Here is a 23916-nt window from a genome sequence, read left to right as displayed (position 1 = left end):
CTTGTATAGTAACTAAGTACTGATTGGTTTGATTAACGGTTGTGGCACTAAATGAAACCAAATCTTCTTTCAGTTCCATAACGGTGCATACATTTTCAGTTGCCAACAGGGCCAAGTCATTTTGCCTGACGGGGCAATTTTTCCGACATAAACCATCATGATATTTTGCTAAGTTCGCAAGTATAAATCTCCCTAAAATGCTACATCAACTGCTTTGATTGGGTGATTGAGGGGTGGCGAAAACATCACGAAGAGGGCGGGAGCGGAGGCCATCCGCTCTATATTTTCTTTTACACAAATGGAAATAAATTGCCGAGTAAGAACAATTTCCAGTGATATAAAAGCCCAAGAAGAACACAGAGGCTTTTGTGTTAAAGCCATTTTCGTGTCAAGTACCCTACCCAGTGGTTCGGGCACGATCAAGATGCGTCTTCACACAGTCTTCCTCGGTAATTTCCAGATTTCTTTACTAATTTAATTTGTCTTTACCAATTATAACTTTTGAATAATATAAAATAATTTGTTATGTTCATAATTTACTTTACCAAATGTTTTTTGCATAGTCTTCGCACTCGGATGTGTCGCTGCCCGATCTCCCCATAAGCCCACTGAGGGTCCCCGCCGTGCCATTGTTACTATGGAGGGTATGGACATCAGTGGCAAATTGATGATGGAACAAGCTTCGATTTCTAGCCCTGTAAAGATCCGTGGTGTCATTTACGGTTTGGAGCCCGGTCGTCATGGTCTCCACGTCCACGCTGGAACAACTCTGGGTGACCAATGTGACAACGTCGGCGGTCAGTTCGTTCCTGCTGACAAGTACGAAAGCGAACGCTCTGTCGGTTATCTCGGCAACATCAAGGTAAAATGTTTGGCAAAAAAATATAACAAAGATGCTGAAACTGTTGGTGAACAACTTAGCTTAAACATACAAATTTTATTTAGACCTTCTCGGGTGCTCCTTCCCGCACCGACATCAGCTTGATCTCCTCGCTGGTGTCCCTGTACGAAGAAAGCCCGCGCAGCATCTTGGGCCGTGCCGTCGTTATCCACGAACTCCCCGACGATAGGGCTCGCTCCAAGAAGGTCGGCTCCGACGACCGTCTGATCGCTTGTGGCCTGCTCACTCTGTCTCAAATTGAGGAACCTATCTCCATCGATAAGGAATCAACCACCTACGGAGCTGAGAAAGCTTTCGAGAAGATCGAACAGGATATCTTGAACGGTGAACAGTCCTGGGAAAACGTCCGTCACCCTTATTTCGGTGCCGTCGAAGGCCAGAAAGTCCCCTCCAACTTGAACTTGGAAGGTATTGAACGCCCCGACATCAGCGTCGACAGGTTGACCCTCGAAACCGCTGCCCCCACCCGCAAAGGTAAAAATATTATTCTATAACTATCTAGTTCAAATTAAAACGGTGTTTTCAATTTACAGTCTGGATGGCCGGTTACACCTACGAATACGATTACGCCGGCTGGACTTCAACTGGTATCATGGGCATCAGCACCAAGGTTTCCGGTGGTTCCATCAAGGGTCGTCTAACCATTGAGCCCGTCGATGAAAGCACCGCCGTTGTTGCTGTAAGTGGATACTTATTCAGTTTTAGTACTTTTACTTAAGAAACTAATTCATGATTTTCGACTGTGTATATTTCCCGAAATTTAGTTGCTTGCCACTAAGGGTAAGCAATTCAACGAAGACGTGATGGAGAAATACTCTGAAGTCGATCCGGGACAGGAAGTCCGCATCATCGACCAAGAACATCTCGAGAAACCCTTCCAAGTCAAATTTGTTTCTGGCAAGGTATACCCATCTTCAAATGAAACGAATTATGGTCACTTCAAAAACATACTTCTGTAGGTCGAGAGCGTCGCCATTGGCAAAGAAGAGCCCTTGTGGATCGTTAACTTCAAGCGCGCTTTGGCTGCCCAGATCCAGCTCCAGCTCGATGGTACCTCTGGTGTCTTCCAACAGGGTGAATACGACAACTACTACGCCGACAACACCGTCTACCACGCTATGGAGGTAATATGCTGCTAAATATAGTCACTTGTCATGAAACGCTAATTCATTGAAATTAATAGGGATCCGTGACTGGTGAGTGCCAGACCTGGTACCACATCAGCCGTCTGCCCACTGAGGTTATCGAAGCTGAGCCCTGGTTGTTGCCCGCCCCCGAGCTCTGCCAGAACTTCCCCATCTACGAGATCGTGAAGAACCGCGATTTGGACAAATGCCGCATTCTGCCCATCTTCAACTACAACAGCAACCAGGGTCTGCAATGCAACTTGGTCAATGGCGCCGGTTGCGAGAACGAAATGTCGGTACTTGGATTTTCACAATAGGCTGGGCATAAGGATTTGTCTAGTTTTTTTGTGTCTTATATCTAAGTTTAAATATTGGTTATTCGATTGGCTCCCTCTAGCACTCTGACACTGTTAGAATCATCGGTTGTACCTCCAATGAAGGACACTTCATCGTCCAACGCATCAAGTCCATTGACAAGTTGGTCGTGAAGCCTTTCAGCTACGAAACTGAAGCTACCGAAGGTTTGACTGTCCAGCATTTGACCCTGAGATCTGCCACCCCCACTGGCTACTCCAAGTTGGTTTCCCGCATCTCCCCCGATGTCCACATCTACCAGACCCTCGCTTACTCCTACGATGATGATTACAAGACCCACGGACCCTTGATGGGCAAGCCCACTCTCCGCAATGTCAACTCTCCCATGATCATGGAAGTCGAGACTGAGGTCCTCAAGAAGGAGGCTTTCCGTCTGTTGACCGAAATCGTCAGCGACATTGAATCCGAGTCTTACTACGTCGACCCCGCCACCAAGCACACCTCCGACAAGATCAACATGCTCCGCAGGGCTTTGGCCTCTTTCGACTACAGCGAGTTGATGGCTTTCGTTGCCCAGGTTTGGGAAAACAAGGAATGGAGCACCTCCAAGTAAATTTCATTAGCTTATAAATTAATTGTTCAACTTTATTAATGAGTTTTCATATGCAGCCAAATTGTTGTTGACGCTTTGATGCTTACTGGCACCAACCCATCGTTGATGTTGGTCCGCGAATACATCCTCCAGGGTAAGATCACTGGTGAGCAAGCCGTCCAGGCTATGTCTGCCCTCGTCCCCACCATTGAGACCCCCACCAAGGAGCTTTTGGCTAGCTTCATGGTAAGGGAAAGAATAAAGAAATTTCAAACATTTTACATCTCAATGAACGACATCTTTTCACCTCATTGCATAGGAATTCTTGAAATCCGAAGTTGTCTCGAGCCACCGCCAGCTCAAGATCACCACCGCTCTCTCCCTGTCCCGCTTGGTCTACCAGGCCTGCGTCAACACCACTCTTGGTTTGAACATGTTCCCCAAGTTGGTTATGGGCGAGTTCTGCAACCCCAGCGACTCCATCGTTGCCAGACAGTTGGTTCCCTACTTGGCCGAACAGGCTAAGATCGCCACTGACGCCGGTGAGCGTATCGCTTTCCTGACCGCTTTGGGTAACATTGGCCACGAGATGATCGTTCCCTTCGTCAAGCCCTTCATCACCAGCTGCGAACCCAGCACTCACTACGAAAACGAATGGTACGAGCGCAACCAACGCGATTTGGTCAACTTGTCCAAGAAGGAGATGAGGAAGAAGTGGATCGAAGCCAAGAAGACTCTCAACTTGAAAAAGTACGAACAGGAGCAGGAAGATATCGTTCTCTCCCGTGCTGAATCCGAGGACTGGGAAGATGAGGCCATCTGCAACATCGTCCGCACCAAGGCTATCTTCGCTTTGGCCACTTTGGCTGCTGAGAAGAAGGAGATCGTCGGTACCCTGCTGATGCCCATCTACTTCAACAAGGCTGAGGAAACCGAGGTCCGTTTGGCCGCTCTTTCCCTGCTCTTCTTCAGCAACCCTCCCCAGGCTTTCTGGACCCGCGTTGCCTTGAGCACCTGGTACGAGCCCAACGACCAGATCTCCCATTTCATCTACACCACCATCGCCAGCAAGGTCGCCAACAAGAACCCCATCGACCGCGAGGAGACTGTCCGCGCCGAGTCCGTTATGGCTTTGATGAAGCCCATGTTCTGGACTTCCCACGCTGCCCTGAACTACCAGAAGGCTGGTTACTCCGAGAAGACCCGTCTTGGTTACATGACCGAGACCGTCAACTTCCCCGGCTTCGAGTCCTTCATCCCCTCTCACCACTACAGCAGCTTGTCCGTCGCCATGGGCCCCTGGTTCACTAGGCTGATGGAAATCACCATTGACAGCAAGCACGCCGAGAAATTCATTGATCGTTTGGTCGGCAAGCCCGGACTCCGCTTCAAGCAGAACAAGGACGAGTCTTCCATCATCAGCCCCGAGTTGGAGAAAATCCACGAAGAGCTGAAGATTGAGGCCCGCGCCACTGGCCAGCCTGAGCTCTACATCTACCTGAACTTCTTGGACAACTACCAGCGCTTCTACACCGTCAACCCCAGCACCGTCTTCAAGATGATCGAGAGACAGATCTTGCAGAAGGGATTCCGCGAGAACGCCGGTAAAATGGAGATCAACTTCCACAAATACTTGCCTCTTTTGGACTCTTTCGCCCGTATCCCCTCTTCCATGGGTTTGGCTTACTCCTGGGTCAGCCACCACAGCATCTTCGCCTCCGTCAAGTCCCAGATTGAAGGTGGCTGGAGCATGTCCACCCTGAGCGCCAAGTTGGAAGGTGCCTTGAAGCCCGTCATCGTTTCCAAGATGACCACCCGCCTGATGGTCGAGACTCCCTTCACCCGCTCTTACCCCACCACCGGTGTTGACTTGGAATGGGCCGCTGCTCTTCCCGGTCGCTTCTTGATTGAAGGTGACGTCAAGACTGGCAAGATCCAGACTTCCTGGGAAACCTTGGGCGAGAAGCTCCGCATCGTCAAGCACTCCGTCGTCCCCTTCACCACCATCCGCAAGATCACCGACTTCACTCCCGCTATCCTCCTCTCCGAGACCAAGCGCATCTCTTACGTCGAGGAGCCCAAAGAGGTATGGTTCGAAATTCAATTATTCATTGAAGTTATTTTACAACAAAAAATCTTACAGCTAAATTTAAAACATTTTACTGTCTATCATAGAACAAGGTCACTTTCGGTGAGGAACACCTCGGCATGAACTTCGTTTTCGTTGAGCGTGGTGAACGTTTGGCTGTTGTTCAGCCATCAGTTTACACCAAGGATTGGTTCGGTACTTTGGCCTTCTGGTCCATGCCTTCCACCATCCGCCAGCGCGACTGGAGCTTGTACCTCGACGGTGCCTCCTCCGAGACCAAGACCATCAAGACCCTCTGGGCTCTCTGTAAGCAGTGTTTTTCATTTTGCACCACTGTTGCTAAGTACTTTTTTCTATTCATTAGCTACCAAGTCCGACTCCAAGTTCGAATCTCCCCTCGCCGGCCATCTCCACGCCAAGTCTCTCTTCGACACCATTTACGGAGAGCAGATCATGAACCAGGACTACGTTAGACAGCAGGACAGCCAATGGGAATCGCAGAAGTTCCAACACATCTTCCAGACCCTGACCAACCCCACCGGATATTCTTTGGATTTCACCGCCGAACTTCTCCCCAAGTCTTCATCGATTAAGGCTCGCCGCATCGGCTCCTCCATCGTCTACGGCATGGACGGAAAGTCCCACCGTGGAAGTCTTATGGTTGAGAGACGCGATGAAGTTGAAGGCCAGAACAATTTCGTGCTTTGCGCTGAAGTTGACGCTCAATTCCCCGATAACTTGGTTTTCAAACGCAAAGAACTGATCAAGGATGAAACTGAACGTCGTTCTACCATCAAGATTGGCTTCGGAAAGTCTTGCACTGATGATCGCAAGATTACTGTTGCTGTACGCTTTTCAGTTTTAATGCATTACGACGACAGTGTTTTCAAATGTATTTTTTTTTTAGACCACCTGGACTCGCAGCGAGGAAGACATCTCTCCTTCCCTGCGCAACCAATGGGAAAAGACCCAGTGCCAGAAACAGGAAACTTTGGGCCGTGGTATGAGCGATGAATGCATTGCTGCTCGCCGTCTGTCTTCAATCCTGAACAAGGCCATCATGACCATCAAGTACAACGAGGTAGTACCAAGCAATGAAATATTGAAGATCAGAATGTTTGTATAACTACCATACTGCACTTTCCTAGATGCCCGCTCTTGTTCGCAATGCCACCATTAAGGCCTCCAACCTCGTCCGCCACTGGTTGGGTCCCTACATGTCTGACAACCAAGTCGAGGTTATGAACACTCAGAACCAGATCACCGTCGAGAGTGTCTACTACCCGTTGGCTGGATCCATGGATGTTAAAGTGTTCAAGCCTTACTCCAATGTTTTCTTCCGCGGAATCGAAATCCACCCCGTTGCTGAAGTCGTCTTGCCCAAGCGTATGGCTGTTCCCCGCTCTGTTTTGGCTGCCCCTGGTAATTTTGCTAAAAACTCATCTGGAAAACACTATTATCATTTTGTCTATCCTTTCGTACAATGAAGGTGTCTGCGTTATTGGCGCCGAGACCGTCACCACCTTCGATGGCCTCTTCTACAACGCCTCCTTCGCTGGCTGCGATCAGGTCTTGACCAAGGATTGCTCTGGCCGCTACAAGTTCGCCGTCCTTTCCCGCGTTGAAGGAGACAAGAAGGTATAAGCAACGAATCAGTTCTTACCATCATACAATACTATTTACTAATCAATCTTACTGAACGATTTGCTTTCCAACAGATCGTCACTGTCCTGTTGAACAAGGAGAAAATCGAGATTTTCCCCGCTCAGCAGAAGGTCAACGTCAACGGTATGGATATCTCCGTAACCAGCGAATCTTACACCGTCAAGAACGCCGAAAACGAAGTTTTGGCTGTTATCAAGAAAACCGCTGATAACTTCATTGAAGTCGACTCTCCCATCTCTCACATGATCCGTGTTTTGACCGATGCCAAGGAAGTCGTTGTTTTGGCTTCCCCCATCCACCGCGGACGTCTCTGTGGTCTGTGCGGCTCCCAGAATGGCGACAAGGTTACCGATCTTACCGGCCCCCGCCAGTGCTCCATTCCTCGTAACTTGATGAATGTTGCCTACGAGCTGAGACAACCCGCCGGATGCAAGAGCGATATCTCTTCCAGCGATGTTGCTGAACTCCGCCGCATCCAGGAGGAATGCTTGAAGGAGAAGTCTGAGACTGTTTTCGGCATTTCTGATGTCTCTCCCTTGTTGCCCAAGTTCCAGCAAAACATCTTGTCCAGCCAGACTTTCCGCCGCCCTTCTCAGTGGACTGTCTACCGTAACAAGATGGTCGTCCAAGACAACAAGCGTTGCTTCTCCACCGAGTCAGTGCCCAAGTGCGCTGAGGGTGCTCGTGCCCAAGAGACTGTTGAGAAGAAGGTAAATCAAGCCTCCACAAAATTTGGCAATTTTAAATTATGATTTTAATTCGTTTAACAGCCGTTAGTTCCATTATCAATGCTTTAAATATGCATTACTTTCTCTACACTAGTTGGGATTCCACTGCATTCCCCAGAACGCCTTGTCCGAGAAGCTGAACGAGGAGCTCTTCCGCCGTCCTCTTGATGAGCTGATGGGCAAGCAAGTCGACATGGTCCGTGTCTACTCGGTCCCCACCGCTTGCCTCCCCTTCTAAATCAACAAATCAAATATCTTTTTTGTACGAGCAAGGAAATTGTTTTTTACATTCTTCCGTGTTCCCCTAACGACCCCGCTACCCCACGTCAAATAATGACCTATGAAAATGCTAAGATATATTAATTTAGAAGTTGGATAGACTCTCATTATATCGAGAGTACTCAAGGTATGGAATTGTTTTAAAGGCGCCCAGTTACTGTTGTTACTACGCCAGGGTGATGTAATCTATATGAAAAAAAAACATATTCCAAGACAATAAATAAAGAAGCAGCATCACAAAATCCAAAATCTTTTTTGTTCTCTACCTGTTCTTTGGTATTCGAATTAACTTTTTTCGTTATTCACCGTAAATTTCTTCATTCAGTACTGATACTCTTACTACTTCTTTTAGCTTTCATACTTCATATGTTTCCGTTGGTTAAATTACCCGGCGCAACGTTTTCAAGTAAAATTCCATCTAGCCGCGGCCACGAACATTTGGCAAACCTAAAGTTAAACTTCATTGCTGCGTGCAATGAAGGCAGTTAATAATCGGAAAACGTGACGTTGCACAACAAAATCAGTTCGGGGCCGTTGCATGGCAACCGGCAAAACACATTTCTGAACCTGTGTCGAAGTGGTATATCTTTTTCATCAAATTGTTGGGTTTGAAAATAAGCCCGACAAAAAAAAAAATCCCGACTTTTCCCCCAATTTTGTATTTTTCTAAAATCTTCAATTTAGCAATGAAGAGATGTGTTTTAGATTCGATATGAACGAAAATCACGATAATTGTCTTCCTATTTTCCATGAGGTTAGACGTTTTTGAAATAAATGGAAAAAAACGGTACCAAATATTGATGCGCTAGCACGGTACAGCACAATACTCAACGGCTCCATAATCATAATCCATAATCAGGCTTACTTCGTTTATGGGACGACGGTAACGGATTTCAAGTTTAGTTTCTAGTTGTGTGGTAGCTTAATAACGAGAACGTAGATTGACACTAAATTATTGATCTTTGCTACGCTTGCATTGCCAACATCTTAGTTTATTTAGAAAAGTTAAAATGGCGACAAAAGGAGAGGTATGTTTTCCTAACTTATTAAAGGTAAGTAACAATATTGTGTATTTATTCTTATCTGGCATGCAAATTTTGCATCCCTGGGCAGCACAGATCGTCATTATTCGATGGTGGATCAAAACAGAGCAAAGTTTAACAGATTCACGAAAAAAAAATTGGTCTTGAATAAATTATTATTAATGGTTCAATTAAGAAACACGGTGATAAGAAACAAGATAGTCAGTGTTAGCAAAGAATTAGGTAACTGTCGAGAAAGATAGGCCCACCGAAATAAGCCTGTGCTGACTTGTTCGACAGTTCATACAAGATCGGAGAAATTCGCGTAACAATACACGGCCTGAGGTGACACTTAAGACGAGCGTATGGTGTGCCTTGTATCAAGTGTTAACAAACAAGAATGCAAATTGGGGATGAAACAGAAAACTGTGGGATACAGGGAAATTTAACGTGAAGAAAAATGCCTAGGGAGCAAAATGGCATAAAGATGAATCAAGTTATCATCATTCAAAAGAAACCACTCTCGTCGTTTTATAAGGCTTTGTTTCCATTTTCATGTTTAGCCTTCAAAATTAGGAATCAATGCTATTTTAACGGCAGAATGGGCAGTGATGAGCACTGTACTTAACGCGATACAACTCTGAGCAATCGGAACACAAACGGTATATTTTGAGGGAGGGGGCAAGTGAAGAAACTTCACGGATTAAACCCGTTTGAGGGCAGGCTGGCACTCACTGATGCATGAATGGAAGACGGCCTGTCGTTCAAAGACACAAATAAAATGAAATGCGTAAACTAACAAGAAAAATATTTAAAGAATTGTTTACCTGAAGCGTGAGATGATCCAGCATGATGGGGACCAGGCGGTTGGCTAGGGGCTTCCCGGCTGCGATACGGGGCAGTTCCGTAAATTGCCTGACTGGACTCGGGGAATTGAGGAATTTGTACAGGCGCTGCCGATACGGAGCGCGAAAAATTGGGGGTACCAGCGTACGCGCCTGAAAAAAAAAATATATGTAACGAATGCTTTTCATCACACATAATTCTTGTTTCCCTCACCCGTTGAGGTTGTTCGTGAATGTTGCAGATAATGTGACTGGTGGCCGGAGTAAGCTGCGGACTGGTTTGGAGGGTTGTAGAATTGGCTCGAAGGATTACCATTGATCGTACTATTGCAAAAAACTGAGGACCCTCCATGTGGCACGTTTCCTGTACCGGAAAATGGCTGTGACGTAGCAGCGTATCCGTGCTGCTGTTGTTGTGGGTAATAACCAGGTTTTGGAACTAGAAAAAACAATTAAGGATTTTTTACGTACATTAGTTTTGAGCTTCCCCGTAGGAGAGCGAGCAATCAACCAACCTGTTATGTAATTTGGTTCACTGTATTGAGGTCCGCTTCTACTGCAGGACTGTTGTTGGTACTGTGAGTAAGGTTGCGAATTCATTTCAGCAGACGACAGATGATCATAGTGAGACGTCGAATATGAAGTACTCATTGGAACTGAAGGAATAGGTGGCTGGGACTGGGGATGCAATTGAGGTTTCGTTGATGATGGATGCAGAGCAGGAGCTCCCGCAGCATAGTTTGAAATTCCATGTGATGAATTGCAATTGGTTTGATGATGTGTAGGCGACAGACTGGCTTTTACAGTCATACCCGCTCTAGAAGACATGCTATTTTGATCTGACGCATCTAACTGTGGAGCTGTCGGGGTTATTTGCGAAGTCCAGTTACTATGTTTACTCTTAGAATTTTGTTTTTTGGATTGGCCATCACTATCAGCAGGACCAGACACACCTTTGTTGTATTCCGATGGAGTCGTGGCATCACAGGAAGTGGACGACAACGCACGGCTTGCATCGGGTTTCACGTCTACTAATGTTTGGTATTGCTTCACCTCTTTACGCGGTTCAGCATCTGCACCTTGCCAGTCCATTTGACTTTGGACCATGCGCTTTTTGAAATGGTGATGTCCTTCATTGTTGTGTTCCTGCGATCTTTCGTCTATTAATTCTGCTTCCATTTTCACTTTGCCATTGGCCGGATCCTCGTTGGCAACATTTTGTCTTGGCTCCAAATGTAATAGTTGGTTACCATGTGCCTCGTTGCCGACTCGCTCCTCTTTTGAAACCACCTTTTGATTAGGAACATTTCCAACGACTTCAATCGACTCGACAGTCGAGCTGCTCTCATCTTTTCTTTCTTCTTTCAACTTGGGCAGCTTCGTTTCTTTGGAACTCCTGGACTCTTTATCACGATGTTTATCTCGATGCTTATCTCGATGTTTTTCTCTTTCTTTGCCTCTTTCACGGTGCTTGTGCTTCTCCGCACGGTCGTCTGATCGCTTTTCACTGCTTTCCTTTTTGTCCTTGTCCTTATATTTATCTTTGTCCCTGTCCTTGTCTCTTTCTTTGACCTTCTCTTTGTCTTTTTCCTTCTCGTTGGCTTTTTCCCTTTCTCTCTCTTTATCCACGCCACTGGATTCAGTCTTTTTCTTTTCGTGATTCTGACCATGCTTGCCACTACTGCTGCTGTGCTTGCGATGCTCCTTGTCTCTGTCTTTCTCTCGATCTTTCTCCCGGCTCGACTTGCTCCGGCTGCTCTTGTCACGATCTTTTGACTTGTCTTGTTTCTTCTCGGACGTTTTTGAATTCTTTTGTTCCTTCGGCTTGTTACTTCGCGAAGAGTGACTCGATTTCGAATCAGATTTCCTGTCTGGCGTTCTTTCGTTAACGAAAGTCTCATTCGGCATCACTGCCATCGCCTCTTTACCGCGAGGTGATGAAAACGGTTCGGTACGCGGCGAACAACTCTCTGTGCTTTGACGACGCTTGTCCATTTCCGTCGACGCAAATGTAAAAATTCGGTCAAATCTGCTGTCAAATTTATCTTGCCACTTCTGCGTGTGCGTTTCGCCACTGTGTTTCTTCTCTTTAGAAACATCAGGATTAGAGCATTCACTAAGATGTTTCCTTTTTCCCGGTGGTTCTTCCGTTCCCCTTTCTACGGCCTTCTCTTCTTGATCAGCCCTTGCGATAACCGTGGAAGAAGAATCAACAGGTTCTGGCATTTCTTCGGAAGGAGCTCTTAAGCAATCGCGGAGCGACGCAGCCAATCCTTCAACGCATTCTGACGACGAGGTGGCAGCTGAAGGATGAAGTGAAACGACATGCAAATTAGCATGATTGGACGAATTAGTCGCTGTAGTTGTATGGCAATCAGTGCTGTTTGGACGAGAAATCGGAGAGTAAATTTGCCGTGCCATCGAATGCTGGTTAGGAACTGTAAGATTTCCCGAAGATTCCAAGCTACGCTCAATTTCCCCTGTAACCAGATCTCCAATGCTCCGAATGTAGCTCAAGTCAGACTCTGTTCCTTGTTGATAATGAGGTGGGTAGGATCTTTCTTGGGATAGATGGCGACGAAGGGCCAATTTTGCTGGTGAAAACTGGGTATAATCAGGTTGTTGTGCTGTTAGCTGTTGATGATGGGATGTTAAAGACGATTTGGGCGGAGCACGGGCAAAAAGTCCTTCACGTTCCGGTTCCGCAAACTTGGAAGTAGGGCACTGCTTGAATAATGTAGCTGAAACGGATGGATCGTGTGTGCCAAGGCTCGCGGTAGGCGGATTAGTCTTGTCATTTAATACACTGGTGATGAGATTTTTTAAGCGATCCTCAAAATCATACCCACGAGGTGTGCTATCGGCATGTGATACTGACACGGTTTTGTTAATGGTCGGCAGCGACGGTGGCGGAGTAGGTGTCTGCGAATGCGCTATCGTTGTATTGGGTAATTTAGTGGCACTTGGCGGGCGAGGCATTTTGGTGGAATTCCGGTTCTTCTCGGGTGCCTGAATTTTCTTTTCGGTAACTGTCTGCTGTCCACGAGATGTTAGTTCGGTGCCATACTTGCCCGCCTCAATTTGCCTACCCGTTTCAAGTATCTTCTTCGCAAGTATTTCTGGATTTTTTTCGTCAATCTTGCCGATCTCAGGTATATCTGGCCATTCTTGATTCCGGCGAATATTTCCTGCTGAATTAGGCTTACGGGGTGGTGGCTGGAAAGCAGTCGGGGGCTTTGCAACAATTGGCACTTGCTGGGCATGACCTTGCGTGCCGCTGACTGTGAAACCATTTTGCGATGGACCCGGAGAAGAGACGCTATTCGGGAGCGATACGCTACTGGTAGAAACAGTCTGGCGCGAAATGAACGCAGGAGCTACGCTGGTAATGCGTTCCAAAGTTGTAACTTCTGAAGTTAACTTGCTCGCTTGGCAACTTAACCTTTTGCGCTGATGCAAGGCTATCGAAATCTCCTTGAGAACCGATTCATGACTGACAGTAGAAGGGTCTGAAATCTCCTATTGAAGAAAAGAATAAAAAAGAAAACAAAAAATATTAATAAAAGTTAAAAATATAAATATATGAAAAAGTAAAGACAGAACGACACAATATTCTTCGTGACTTACCCCATTAAGCCGACTCAACTTTCTGCCACGGTTCATTACTTCTTGTTGCTGTCGAAGTTCTTTCTCGTTTTGCATCAAGTACGAAATCTAAGAGAGAGACATGCTGTTACTTTGTCCTGGCTTCACATAACAAAATATTATTCTTTACTTGATGCTGCAAATTATTGCTTTGAGCTCGCAATTCCTTGTGGCGCATGGCGATTTCATTGGCTTTGTTTAAGATGTCAGTAGGATTCTCAAATTCTATTCCTAGTTCAGCAAACCGTGAACGCAATAACGCTACGCTGTCATCAATTAATTTCTGGACCTAAAAGACATTGCTTTAACAACACAAATCACTTCGTTTTAGAGGAATAATATACCTGTTTGTCTAATTGTGCTGCCTGTGAGCTCAATGCATTCTTCCTTTCGCGTTCGAATTCTATTTCACGTAATATAGTGTTGCGATATTCTGGATCCTTGAATTTCGATATTGCCGCCATCATCTGATTACGGACTGTATCCAGATACACCTGAATCGATAGGCTCAAACCTAGAAATTCTGCGCCAAAACACAAATTCAAGTAGAAAATACCTGAAGTGCGCGGGGAATATTCCTTGCATCATCAGCCATTAGGTGTTGCGTTGGCGGAATTTCCTCGTGAACAGGAATTACACCAGGTAAAACGTTCCACGGTAGTTGTTGGTCAATACACCCTGGTGCAGGCGGGAGCTTTTGACCCTGAGGAGAAGTCGTGCTGAGCAATGTTTGAGTATGAAGCAAGTCCAAACCCGTGATCTGTATTTTTCTTTTGTTCCGTGGGCCTCCTCCTCTTTTGCCGATTCGGCCGCGGGGTTTGCGACCTGGCCCGCCCTTAGCTGCAACACTAGGTTTGCCTGGCTTCGTCTTGACAGTTTTCTTTGCTATTTATACCAAAACGATTACAGTTTTTTATTTGCTAAATACGATGTTAACTTCATACCTTCATCGGCTTCGCTCTGACTGTCATGATTACTATTATTGCTACTCTTACACCAGTCCTGCCACGCTCTTCGTGTTGTTGGACCTCCAGCTGCATTCACACCGGTTTCCGTCATGGGCATGCTAAGGCCGTCCTCCAAATCAACACGGAGTGCTGGTTGCGTCTGTGAGACGGAATCGTTTGACGAGGTATCGCTCTGTAACATTCGGTTAATATCTTTTTTGTTGCGGCCAACCCCTACTATTACAGAATTCTCATCTTCCTGAAAATGTAGAGAAAAATAAGTGTAATCCAACGGAATAAAATTTGCCCAATTATTAATTTTACCTTGATTTTGGGTTTTTTCACCTGATGGTGGTTCAGTTGGTTGAAATAACGTTCCAACTAAATTACACAATCAGTATAAGATTACTTGAATAATATAATGTCATATATTATTACTTTCGTTCGATCAATTATATGGAGATAGTACGATACAGGTTTCCCAGTCCAAGAAACAGAACCTCTAAGAGGGGATAACTCTGAAACATGAATGATAGTGCCTATGTCTGTAAAACGAGAAAAATGAGTAACGACCATACAATTTAAAAAGTATTCAATTTTAATCTTACCAGTTAAATTGCGATCGGTTATCCTAAAGTTAAGAGGACAGAATGCTTTGGATGAAACTATACGCGCACCATCTCTGAGATCAGCAAAGCGCTCTGTACGGATACACAACTGTCAGCAACAGCTTACATAGATGGTTTCTAGAGCAGTACTGACCTTTCAGCTGATGGTCGAGATTGGGGCCGAAAGCGAAGTTGTTGACAAAAATTATGTTGGCAGAATTGACCTTCTCGGTATGGCATTTGTCCAGAAAGTCCCCTTTGATCAGTTTGTATTCTCCGTAGCGCTTTCCCCACCAGCGCATCAACCGTTTAAAGTGGAAATCCATATTCTGTAGGGTACCAATAAACATAAGAAAGTGATACACCATATCTGGCTAAGAAGTTGTAAAAGTTAATTGCTACCTCCGCGTAGCGATTGGGCCATTCAGATCTTTCAATACCCCAGGCCTTTTTACAAGGGGTGGACGCTGCCATTTGTAGAACTACCTGACCCACACCCGAACCAAGATCAATAAAAATATCGTTCTCAGCCACTTTAACGTGTTCTATCATCTGACAGACTAAATCGTAGGACGTTTCACCATATACCTGCAGAGACAATATGGATATGAATTTTATAATTCGTTTACTCAAAATAAAAGAAAAACTGATGCCAAACCTCAGGTGAAAACGGCTCATACTGGTTGAGTTTATCAGGATCTGTCACTGCCTGATTGTAGACTTGTTGGAGTATGTGACGTAAGAGGCCTCGCGAAGGACGACGGCCTAATCTTTCTGGCCGAGCCCCTTCTTCCTCCTGTTACCAACAGTTTGACAAGAGGTTAATAAGTAAAAATACAACGAAAAAATTTTAACGAGTAAAATTCAAGATCGTCGTCCTGTACAAGACTAAGAGATTATTTATTTGTACATAAATAAGGCCAAACTACGCTTAATTTTTCTTGCGCACGACACTCATAGTTAAAATGTTATTTCCGCATTCTACACTACTAGTGGAAATATAATTGTTATGAGAAAGAAGAACGATGAATTACCATTTGGAGGATGGCGTCGATACCCCTGTTGTACGTGTCCACCAAGCTCTTCATACTCTCATAACTATAAGGTTCATATACACGACTGAATTTTTACGAAGCGGATTAAAGTTTAAGGAAGATACCTTTTTGTATCGTAACTATTAAGGATGTTATTCTCCATGGCCATTTCGGGGAAATCCTCGCACACCAATCTGCACGTTTATAATGCAAACATTAAGAACAAACAAACACAGCATCAGCAAAACTAAAATTTGGTGCATGCAAGTGAATTTGAAAAAATTGCCCAGTAACCCTTAACAAAAATGCTGCAAATGTGTTTCAATATTTTGCTTGTACCTTACATTATCACATAATTATGGATAACATAAAAATGAAAGGATAAATTTGTGAGGGATTTTGTGAATTCCACTACACAGCAAATGCTTTTAGTATCCCCATATGAAAAACTTGTTTGAGAGAATTTACATGAAGAACAGAACATAGATAAGCAATGTTATTATAACAAATTTTACCGTATCGTTTCCACTAGCTCTATAGCACCATCAATTTTGTCCTGTAAACGAAGATAATATAAATATATAAGTTGAAAAGAAATACTATTTGAAGAACTAAAACTAGAATATTTATTGTTATACTATTAAGTGATAGGTTGAGTTAAACAACAGAAATCATAAGAAACAATAATGAAACCAGTTACAACTTACAGCTCCACGTCCAGAAGTTAATGGCCACTTGTAGATATTGGGCTCTGTACCAGCAGGGCTATGTAATCTTAATTCCAATGCCATGACCATAATGTAATTCTTCAGTTAAGCAATCGAGTCTGTATAACTCTTTTCACAAACAAGCAAGGTAAAAAAGGATCGCTCCAACGTTTGTATAAACAAAAATCCTCCCGGGCAGATTTGATTTTGAAAATTTAGGCCAATTGTGAGGTTCCAGACTGGCTGGGATCTAACAGATCCCCCGAATCGCTAGTTATGTTGTAATTTTACTTAATCTTGTCTATTTCAAGACAACATTTCCGATCAAAACAACCACATCTCACAGAAAAACTCAAAGGATGATACGGTAAGCGTTACAACAGCGCCATCTTTTACACGATAGGTTTACAGACAGAGTATAAAAAGCGGGCGACCAAGGGCAGCGTTGCCTCTCAAGCCTCGACATTGACCCTCAGGAGGGAATGACCGAACCCAACGTGAGCGTAATTTATTCCATTGAAGGGAAGCCTTCCGTCAAAGCCCTACCCTTTCAATACACATTTCATATAAGGCAAAAAAATTGCTGCTTTAAAGCCTTTTCGTTTTACTAGGCGACATTTAGTGATTGAGTACAGTAGTATCGTATTGATTCATTTGTAATGGAATTTAAAAATGGGGTATTTGCTCTTTACTTTAAAACTCTCAAATAAAAGACGTTGCACTTATTTATTTTATTCGCTTCATTTATGTACAAGCACTAAGGCAACATCATAGAGTATTTGTTTTTGACTGTAAGGAAAGAATAAGGAAAATTGCATCATTCGTTTTTTTTTTCTTGTTTCGAACCACGAAAGAGGTACTTTAAGAGAGAGTGCACTTCCTCGGTCGATGACTCTTGCCCGAAAGCTTCACGAGATTTTCTTTCCCCTATTAAGAAACAAAGGTGAGAGTCGGTCAAAAGATTACACAACGACTGGTATGTTTTCGTTTCCAAACAGGCGCCTGCGACATAAATGGGTGTACTGTACGTAACGAAACGAAAGCCATCTAGCATGCGGAATTCGGGTTTTCCTTGTTCCTTTGAATCCTACTAGAGGACTCCGTCATCTATAGTTTTCCTTGACTTTGGTTTTATCCGACAACACACCAAAAACAAAAAAAAAAAAGAAGCCAGCATTGAGTGTTGCACTGCAACTTGCTGCTGCTCGACAACTAACTGTGCAGGCTACAGCTTCTGCTGCTGCTGCTGGGGCAACAAGTTTTGGGCAGCTACTTAAAGATTAGACTCACAGCCTTGATCATGTGGTAATAGGGCTTTGGATTGTTTGACTAATCTTTGACTTGAAAATTGAAAGAAAAAAAAACAAAAAAACAAAACAAAACAAAATATATCTTCTTCCTGTTACCGTGCCCTGCAGATGAACGCACTCTGTCCGTCCTTTCTAGGCGGGCAAACACAGATGAAATCTGTCTTGCTTCTGACACCTTCAGCAGACTCCCAATCGCCGGATACTCGCACCTGCTCGATTTGTCTAGACCAATTGGTGTCAACTTTAGTCGCCCTGTCGCCCTTTCACTGTGAAAATTGTGACCAAAAAATAAAAAAATGTAGTTTCTGCCGAGAGCTAATCGAAGCAAGACATCGAGTATACTTCTGAAAACAAAAAGTCAAATTTTGCTTGTCTGATTTACTTTCTTCCTTAACATTACTTAAGGTTTTAAATTACTGGTCTCACACAGAATTGGATTTTTTAACTTTGTCTTGGTGGCATGACAAATAACACTTCCAAACTATTTACTTATAACAATTTCACCTTTACTGTCTGTTCGTGCTAATCAATTGATTCGCAATTCAAATGCCTACCATCTGATGGAGAAGTTTTTTACTTCGTTGGGTTAAAAAAACGTATGGGTTTTCAAGATGCAGTCATTGTCTATAATTCTTGATCAACTTCGAAATGTTCTGGTTTCCAGCGATTGAAGATCGTGTTAATACACACTACAAAAATAAAATATGACAATAAATCATTATATTAATGCTTCTTTGTTTATTAATTTTGTATATTTAAACATATTCTTATTTGGGGACAACAACTTTATTTTCATTTTGAGTTTCACTAATCGACAACGTCGCAAACGCATGGACGTACAGTCCTCTACCTAGCTTATAAAGCATCGTGTGTTTCGCTTCGAGATCCCTGTTCAACACGCTTGCTGGATGGCATCTGTACACTTAAAAATTCTGGTAAATTTTTCGGATTCTACTTAAAAGCTGTGATCTTTCGTTTGCATTACAAGTAAAATCAATGGAATCGAATGGTGTAGAATGGCTGGATAGAAAATATTTTTTTTTATTAATCTAAATTCCCATTGCTTCAACGTGGTACATTGTTTTAAGCAATAACTGTTACAATTAGTGTTTTGGATACTTCACTATGTGTAAGTAGTCGGTTGTTGGGGCTTAGTTGTGGTAGAAAAAAATTGTTTAATATTGCTTATTTCATATTGCTTTTTTCGATTTTATAGGACGATGTACAACGGTGAAGATAATGACAAGCTGATAAAATGGGAAGTTAATTTGGATCAAATCCAAAATTTATAAAATTTGAAGTGGAAACTGGATTTAATTCTTGGAAAGATAAGGTATTGAATAAAGTATTAAACAGTGAATTTTGAACTTTTGTCTTGTGCATGAATTGCAATATGGCCTATAAAATATCAGAACAGCTAACTTGTGCTGCATATGATTTCGGCAACTGCTAAACTAATTGAATGAATTCCAAGATAAGCATCTTTTGCATTGGATGCAAGTCATTTCACCTCACTCACATTTCCTTTTCTGATTGGTATACTGCCTAATGGATACGATGATGTTTTAATGATCTTCTGTTTTTAGGGTACCCTAAAAACCATGTGGCTTGGAGGTGGAAATTCATCAATTGAAATATCATTTTAGCTCAAGTAAAAATACTATTAAGGTAAGTTAAATTTCAATTAGTTTGTATGTGGAAGTGTTTTAAAAGTAGAAAGTGTTGTATGGAAAGCTAAAGGAGTATAGTGTGAAATGTCTTGGTATATTACACCATTTTGAAATATCAGTTCAGACTTATTTTAATATTGGAAAATCTCAACCAGAATAAATTTACTTGATTATATTGATTGAAATTTTCTATAGATTATATTGTATTAACTAAATTCTACAATAATCATGTTATAAATCAGTTAAATGCGTAGTTAATAACCAAGGAGAACGATCGCTTTCCTAAGTAAATATGCACTGTGCCAACAATCCGAAAACCACTTCTTCAGATTAACTGTTAAAAGGTAGGAAACGCTGATCCCAAAAAACGCCTACCCTGAAACTTGGATACAAATGTTTGAATTTGATATCGAGTAGAAATCCCACTAGCAGCGTCGCCTTTAATTGGACAAAGCGAATCTGGTCTCGTTAAGAAACAAATGCTATACAATGCAATTTCAAGTTCTGGACTACTTCCAATCATCAGTGTTGAGTGGGGTTTGAATATACCTTGAAATTTCATTGGCATTTCTATAAGCCCTACAGGACCCTGTGAGAACAAGAAAAATTGTATTAAGTCCCTTAAATAATTTTAAATTTATAACTAATCATTAAACCTTGCCGATAGACATCGTCCTTGCGTAACCCAAATAGTTAATATCTCCTTTAGCTTCTTCAGTAACAAATCGCACCCAAGAATGCAGCCCTGAAATGCCATTTTTAAATTCGCCGAGGAAAACGTGTTCAAAACCAGAAGATCCTTGCTTGCCGGGTGCCCTCTGATAAAGACCGAACCAAATGTTCCTCAGTTGTTCTTTGAAGCGTTCAACATTGGATTCTGCCAGCCGCTGGGCGACTAGGAATTTATGAGTTGCTTTAATGATTTCTGTTGCAAATACTGCGTCGAAGAAAGCAGCCTCTTCGGCCTTCTCCTGAGGCGTTACCTGTTACAAAGAGAAGGATGTGTTAAGCGCAAATCCAAAATAGTTCCCATACAATTACCTGTTCGGTCTCATTAACGGATGCCAGATAGTTGTCGAACAGCGCCAACATTTTAGCGTACGTCGGTCGAGAAAATACATTCTTCGGTATGCCGTTTTTAAATAATCTTCATTAAGAACGGGTACGTAAGGAAACGGGAAAGTTTCGTTTAAAAGATAGCTTATCAAAATAATCAGAAAAGAAAACCAACTGACGGTAGTGGCGCTTTGTCGACTCGGTTGCCTGAAGACGTTCTGCTTTGAAGGTTGAGTTCTAGTTGATCATAGGCTCCATTCACATCTAAAGCGTATAAGCGACTACTAATCTCCAACAAGGCATCATCCGTCACATTAACTAAGGAGGAGAAGGCAAATTTTATGATGATATCTCAGAAACCATGTATAAATGTTACCACTCCTCTGCTGGCCGGATGAAGTGCAGATAATAGCACATACTGTTAATAACGCAGTAAAAATGAAATGACTCATTCTGGAATGAATGGGGGTGTTGCCGACGAATGAGATTTCGGTTGCGAACACGTCGGTAGCTTCACTGCGTTCGGTTCCGTGGTTAAACAACGACTAATTCAGTCAGAAACAGCAGGGCTGCACATTTGCCTTCTTCCTTCAGCGCATCAAGGTTTTAAACAAGCAGTTTAAGCCTTTCCTTTTTGAAGCCCAAGGTTATTGTGGAGAGAGATTAGAAATTGGTGAGAGGAAAGAACAAATTAAAAAGGAGAAATTTAAATAATTTATCTCACACTTCGAGCCGCTGCTGACCTTCCCCTGTAGCCTAACATGAAAAATATTTTTCCCGGGAAGCTCATTTGTATTGACCGTCCATTTAATACAGAAATGACAAGAATGTAAATTAATACTTTTTTGCGCAACCTAAATAAACATAAAGTAACAGCGTATAAACGAAAACTTTACTTAATAGTTTTTGTTAGGAATATAACCGAAAGGCACGGAATGCGATTGAAAAGTGGATACTATAGTTCTAATCACCAGGGTTTACAAGGATCTGGACAATTCCGAATCCAAGATTCGAACTGACCAGTCGATACATCCATAAGGCAAGTGTAAGTAGTTAACTGCAGGAGTAAAAGTAGGAATTTCGTTAATAATTTAATTCTCTTTGAAAAGCCAATACGAAATTACACAAACCTTGTTAAAGATTGGTTTGGTGGCAAGGACATTAAAAAGTCCCGAAAGGGAAGCTGCTTCTCGCCCCATTTTGTCCAAACAGTGAACTGCTGGTGTCCGTCGATCATCAAAGAACGGTGGCTGGTTCCAGTGATCGTAGTTTGTCTCCACGAGATACCACGTCGAAACCTGGCTGACGCTACCTCTGCCCATAAACCAGACGTCTGCTTCATTTCTTCCTCTTGTGATTATAGCACCCTGACATAAAACCCCGCAAGAGACAGGCAATCAAACAAACGTTTGTGAAGAAACTAAGAGCACCTTAGTGTTAAAATTATCAAACACAATACCTGATCAGTGGTGTTCCCTCCTAGGATAAAGTAAACAGGTGCCAACAGTTTGCTTGTAGTCAGCGTAGTGAGTGCCTGTTGATAACTGTCAGCCTTTTCCATAACGTCTCTCATCAAAAATCCGGCCCAGTTCGCCGAATGGTCACCTAAAAGCCAACGGATGATACCCACAAACCCGCCTTCCATGCTAAAGCGTTCATCTAAGGTTAACGTAAAGCGTCCAGGCTTCATGCCAGTTAACACTCCTACGTATCCAGCAAAATTTACAGTTTTGTAGACGGTGCGTCCACCACGCTGGAAGTCGAGCTCAACAACTAAAGGTCGAAGAGCTTCTGTGGTTTGCCAGGTGTGATTTTTTACGTCCCAACTAAATAATGGTACATAAATTTTATAACGGCTCTAGTAAACTTAACCTAATGTTTACAAGAAGGTATTTACCCTAAAAAAAGTCCAAAATCCAGGTTTCTGCCATGATAAATCTTTCCATTTGCTCCCTGTGATATCACAGATGTACAAAGGGTGAACACTTCATAGAAGATGTTGTATAGGGTGATTTCTCCCAATTCAATTCCAGTGACCTCTGCAATTCCCTTCAGTTCACTAAGGTATGGTTCAGGAAGAGTCTTTGCCATTAAAGGGAGGTATTTGTCAAGCAAAGGAAAGAGTTTCCCACGAAAGAATGAATCAGTATAAGTTTTTATGTCTTGCAGTAGATACAAAGCCTAAAGCAAAAGCGGTGAATTACTTGGAAATGTTACAACCTATTTCATGGAATGGTAAAAGGTAACTTACACTTTCTTTTTTATCAATCATAAGTTGAGCCCAACGTAGCTTCGGTGGCAAATCTAGATTGATTACATATGTTGGAACTCTGTCACTTTAATACAAAAAAAAACAAGATTGAAATGAATACTCTCAGTATGAATTTTCTTAAATGCAGCATAAACCAGATTTGAGAAATGTATACCTGGCAAGTGGTGGGTATTGATTATCTGCACAAGAGACATTTTCCTGTAATATAATGTGGAATTCAGCAATTTTAATTAAAATATTCTCAATTCTAAATGCAGACAGCAGTAAATCTAACTTACCGGTATTTTATACAACAAGTTTTCGTTGTCAAAATCTTGATCCCAAACTTGTGTAAAAAGAGTAGGCAGAAGGAAAATGAAAACAACTAACATGGGATACAATTTGAACTTGTGCATCCAGCTAAACGACTTCATCATGTCAGAACAAAATCTACAATTTGTAAACGATCTCAATTAATTCAAATGACGATGTCAAAACGGCCAGACAGCTTCACTAGTACCGAGTTACTGTTAATGCCAGAATGAGAACCATGTTATCATAACATTTTTAACATAATGACAAAACTATCTCTCAAAAACTGCGCAACGTTGGGCTACGTTGTGAAGTTGCTCGGAATTTGCCTCTCTTCATGTGTACTTTTTTTTTCATACATATACAGTATGTATATAAATATCCACCTGACTCAGTAGCCCATTCCTTGTTCGTCAATTCTCTGGAATCTCTCCATTTAGGCAATTTCTTTGGAATTCAATTAGCTTACATTACTCATAGAGCATAGAGCCTGATCCTGTCTTTTCTGCTTTCTTATCGATACGACCGCAAACATATCGTATTTCTGTTTAATTGTATCTGAATTTCGGATGCTTTATTATACCATTCCCTCATCGCGTCAGCAGGAAAATGATTAGAAATTTAGAATTAGATTTACAATATTTTAATGGTCTTAACGGGTAGGTATTTGGGCCTTACGGGTAGTAGGTCTTCTTGTCCTAAGATATTGGTCCGATGGGTAACAGCCCTTCTGTTTTTGGACCCATGACCTACCCGAGTTTCTTGGAGGCAATATAAATCGTAGTCAATTATAATGTAAATCACCAATTACGT

The 23916-nt window shown here is 42.8% G+C and overlaps 4 protein-coding genes and 1 long non-coding RNA gene across 5 annotated transcripts; 2 read left to right on the top strand and 3 right to left on the bottom strand.

Annotated features, from left to right (window-relative positions):
• The first annotated feature begins 283 nt into the window (after nucleotides 1-283).
• LOC130693164 (vitellogenin-like) lies at nucleotides 284-7945 on the top strand. Its single transcript, XM_057516291.1, has 17 exons — nucleotides 284-449; nucleotides 564-862; nucleotides 946-1375; nucleotides 1435-1580; nucleotides 1666-1803; nucleotides 1861-2025; nucleotides 2085-2324; nucleotides 2426-2952; nucleotides 3013-3181; nucleotides 3255-5021; nucleotides 5111-5330; nucleotides 5389-5870; nucleotides 5932-6105; nucleotides 6173-6446; nucleotides 6514-6662; nucleotides 6743-7399; nucleotides 7512-7945. The coding sequence occupies exons 1-17, from the start codon at nucleotides 299-301 to the stop codon at nucleotides 7653-7655; spliced, it is 6132 nt and encodes a 2043-aa protein (XP_057372274.1). The 5' UTR covers nucleotides 284-298; the 3' UTR covers nucleotides 7656-7945.
• Nucleotides 7946-8749: 804 nt separating this feature from the next.
• On the bottom strand, nucleotides 8750-16925 carry LOC130692333 (histone-lysine N-methyltransferase, H3 lysine-79 specific-like). Its single transcript, XM_057515427.2, has 19 exons — nucleotides 16505-16925; nucleotides 16313-16353; nucleotides 15923-15991; nucleotides 15798-15861; nucleotides 15422-15559; nucleotides 15166-15351; nucleotides 14918-15092; nucleotides 14764-14856; nucleotides 14594-14700; nucleotides 14480-14536; nucleotides 14153-14414; nucleotides 13765-14093; nucleotides 13553-13702; nucleotides 13339-13497; nucleotides 13191-13277; nucleotides 10079-13082; nucleotides 9778-10002; nucleotides 9546-9716; nucleotides 8750-9475 (listed from the first exon to the last, which is right to left on the bottom strand). The coding sequence occupies exons 1-19, from the start codon at nucleotides 16592-16594 to the stop codon at nucleotides 9450-9452; spliced, it is 5433 nt and encodes a 1810-aa protein (XP_057371410.1). The 5' UTR covers nucleotides 16595-16925; the 3' UTR covers nucleotides 8750-9449.
• Nucleotides 16926-18663: 1738 nt separating this feature from the next.
• Nucleotides 18664-19626, top strand: LOC130693283 (uncharacterized). The gene is made up of 3 exons (XR_009001651.2): nucleotides 18664-18749; nucleotides 19031-19147; nucleotides 19401-19626. It is a non-coding gene; the product is annotated as an uncharacterized LOC130693283 (long non-coding RNA).
• Nucleotides 19627-19758: 132 nt separating this feature from the next.
• On the bottom strand, nucleotides 19759-21109 carry LOC130692865 (endoribonuclease CG2145-like). Its single transcript, XM_057515951.2, has 5 exons — nucleotides 20917-21109; nucleotides 20720-20858; nucleotides 20526-20631; nucleotides 20141-20467; nucleotides 19759-20073 (listed from the first exon to the last, which is right to left on the bottom strand). The coding sequence occupies exons 1-5, from the start codon at nucleotides 20990-20992 to the stop codon at nucleotides 19822-19824; spliced, it is 900 nt and encodes a 299-aa protein (XP_057371934.1). The 5' UTR covers nucleotides 20993-21109; the 3' UTR covers nucleotides 19759-19821.
• Nucleotides 21110-21420: 311 nt separating this feature from the next.
• On the bottom strand, nucleotides 21421-23358 carry LOC130692654 (acid ceramidase-like). The gene is made up of 8 exons (XM_057515796.2): nucleotides 23312-23358; nucleotides 23091-23241; nucleotides 22967-23010; nucleotides 22792-22876; nucleotides 22438-22721; nucleotides 22000-22366; nucleotides 21671-21907; nucleotides 21421-21597 (listed from the first exon to the last, which is right to left on the bottom strand). Exons 1-8 carry the CDS (start codon nucleotides 23341-23343, stop codon nucleotides 21508-21510), a joined length of 1290 nt encoding a protein of 429 aa, XP_057371779.1. The 5' UTR covers nucleotides 23344-23358; the 3' UTR covers nucleotides 21421-21507.
• Between the last annotated feature and the right edge of the window lie 558 nt (nucleotides 23359-23916).

Source organism: Daphnia carinata, chromosome 1 (genome assembly GCF_022539665.2).
Source record: "Daphnia carinata strain CSIRO-1 chromosome 1, CSIRO_AGI_Dcar_HiC_V3, whole genome shotgun sequence".
NCBI classification, from domain to species: domain Eukaryota; kingdom Metazoa; phylum Arthropoda; class Branchiopoda; order Diplostraca; family Daphniidae; genus Daphnia; species Daphnia carinata.
This window is presented reverse-complemented; position numbering and strand designations above follow the sequence as displayed.

Excerpts from the sequence above, each read along its gene's own strand:
- LOC130693164 (XM_057516291.1), top strand. The coding sequence starts at position 299 with ATGGAAATAAATTGCCGAGTAAGAACAATTTCCAGTGATATAAAAGCC. Across the intron at positions 450-563 it reads TCTTCACACAGTCTTCCTCG|TCTTCGCACTCGGATGTGTC; the intron begins GTAATTTCCAGA and ends TTTTTTGCATAG. Across the intron at positions 5,871-5,931 it reads ATCGCAAGATTACTGTTGCT|ACCACCTGGACTCGCAGCGA; the intron begins GTACGCTTTTCA and ends TTTTTTTTTTAG.
- LOC130692333 (XM_057515427.2), bottom strand. The coding sequence starts at position 16,594 with ATGGTCATGGCATTGGAATTAAGATTACATAGCCCTGCTGGTACAGAG. Across the intron at positions 15,093-15,165 it reads GGCCCAATCGCTACGCGGAG|AATATGGATTTCCACTTTAA; the intron begins GTAGCAATTAAC and ends GGTACCCTACAG. Across the intron at positions 14,857-14,917 it reads TCTCGACCATCAGCTGAAAG|AGCGCTTTGCTGATCTCAGA; the intron begins GTCAGTACTGCT and ends GTATCCGTACAG.
- LOC130692865 (XM_057515951.2), bottom strand. The coding sequence starts at position 20,992 with ATGAGTCATTTCATTTTTACTGCGTTATTAACAGTATGTGCTATTATC. Across the intron at positions 20,859-20,916 it reads ATCCGGCCAGCAGAGGAGTG|TTAATGTGACGGATGATGCC; the intron begins GTAACATTTATA and ends TCTCCTCCTTAG. Across the intron at positions 20,074-20,140 it reads GGACGATGTCTATCGGCAAG|GGTCCTGTAGGGCTTATAGA; the intron begins GTTTAATGATTA and ends TTGTTCTCACAG.
- LOC130692654 (XM_057515796.2), bottom strand. The coding sequence starts at position 23,343 with ATGGTTCTCATTCTGGCATTAACAGTAACTCG. Across the intron at positions 22,722-22,791 it reads TGATTGATAAAAAAGAAAGT|GCTTTGTATCTACTGCAAGA; the intron begins GTAAGTTACCTT and ends CTTTTGCTTTAG. Across the intron at positions 22,367-22,437 it reads GATTTTGGACTTTTTTTAGG|TTGGGACGTAAAAAATCACA; the intron begins GTAAATACCTTC and ends ACCATTATTTAG.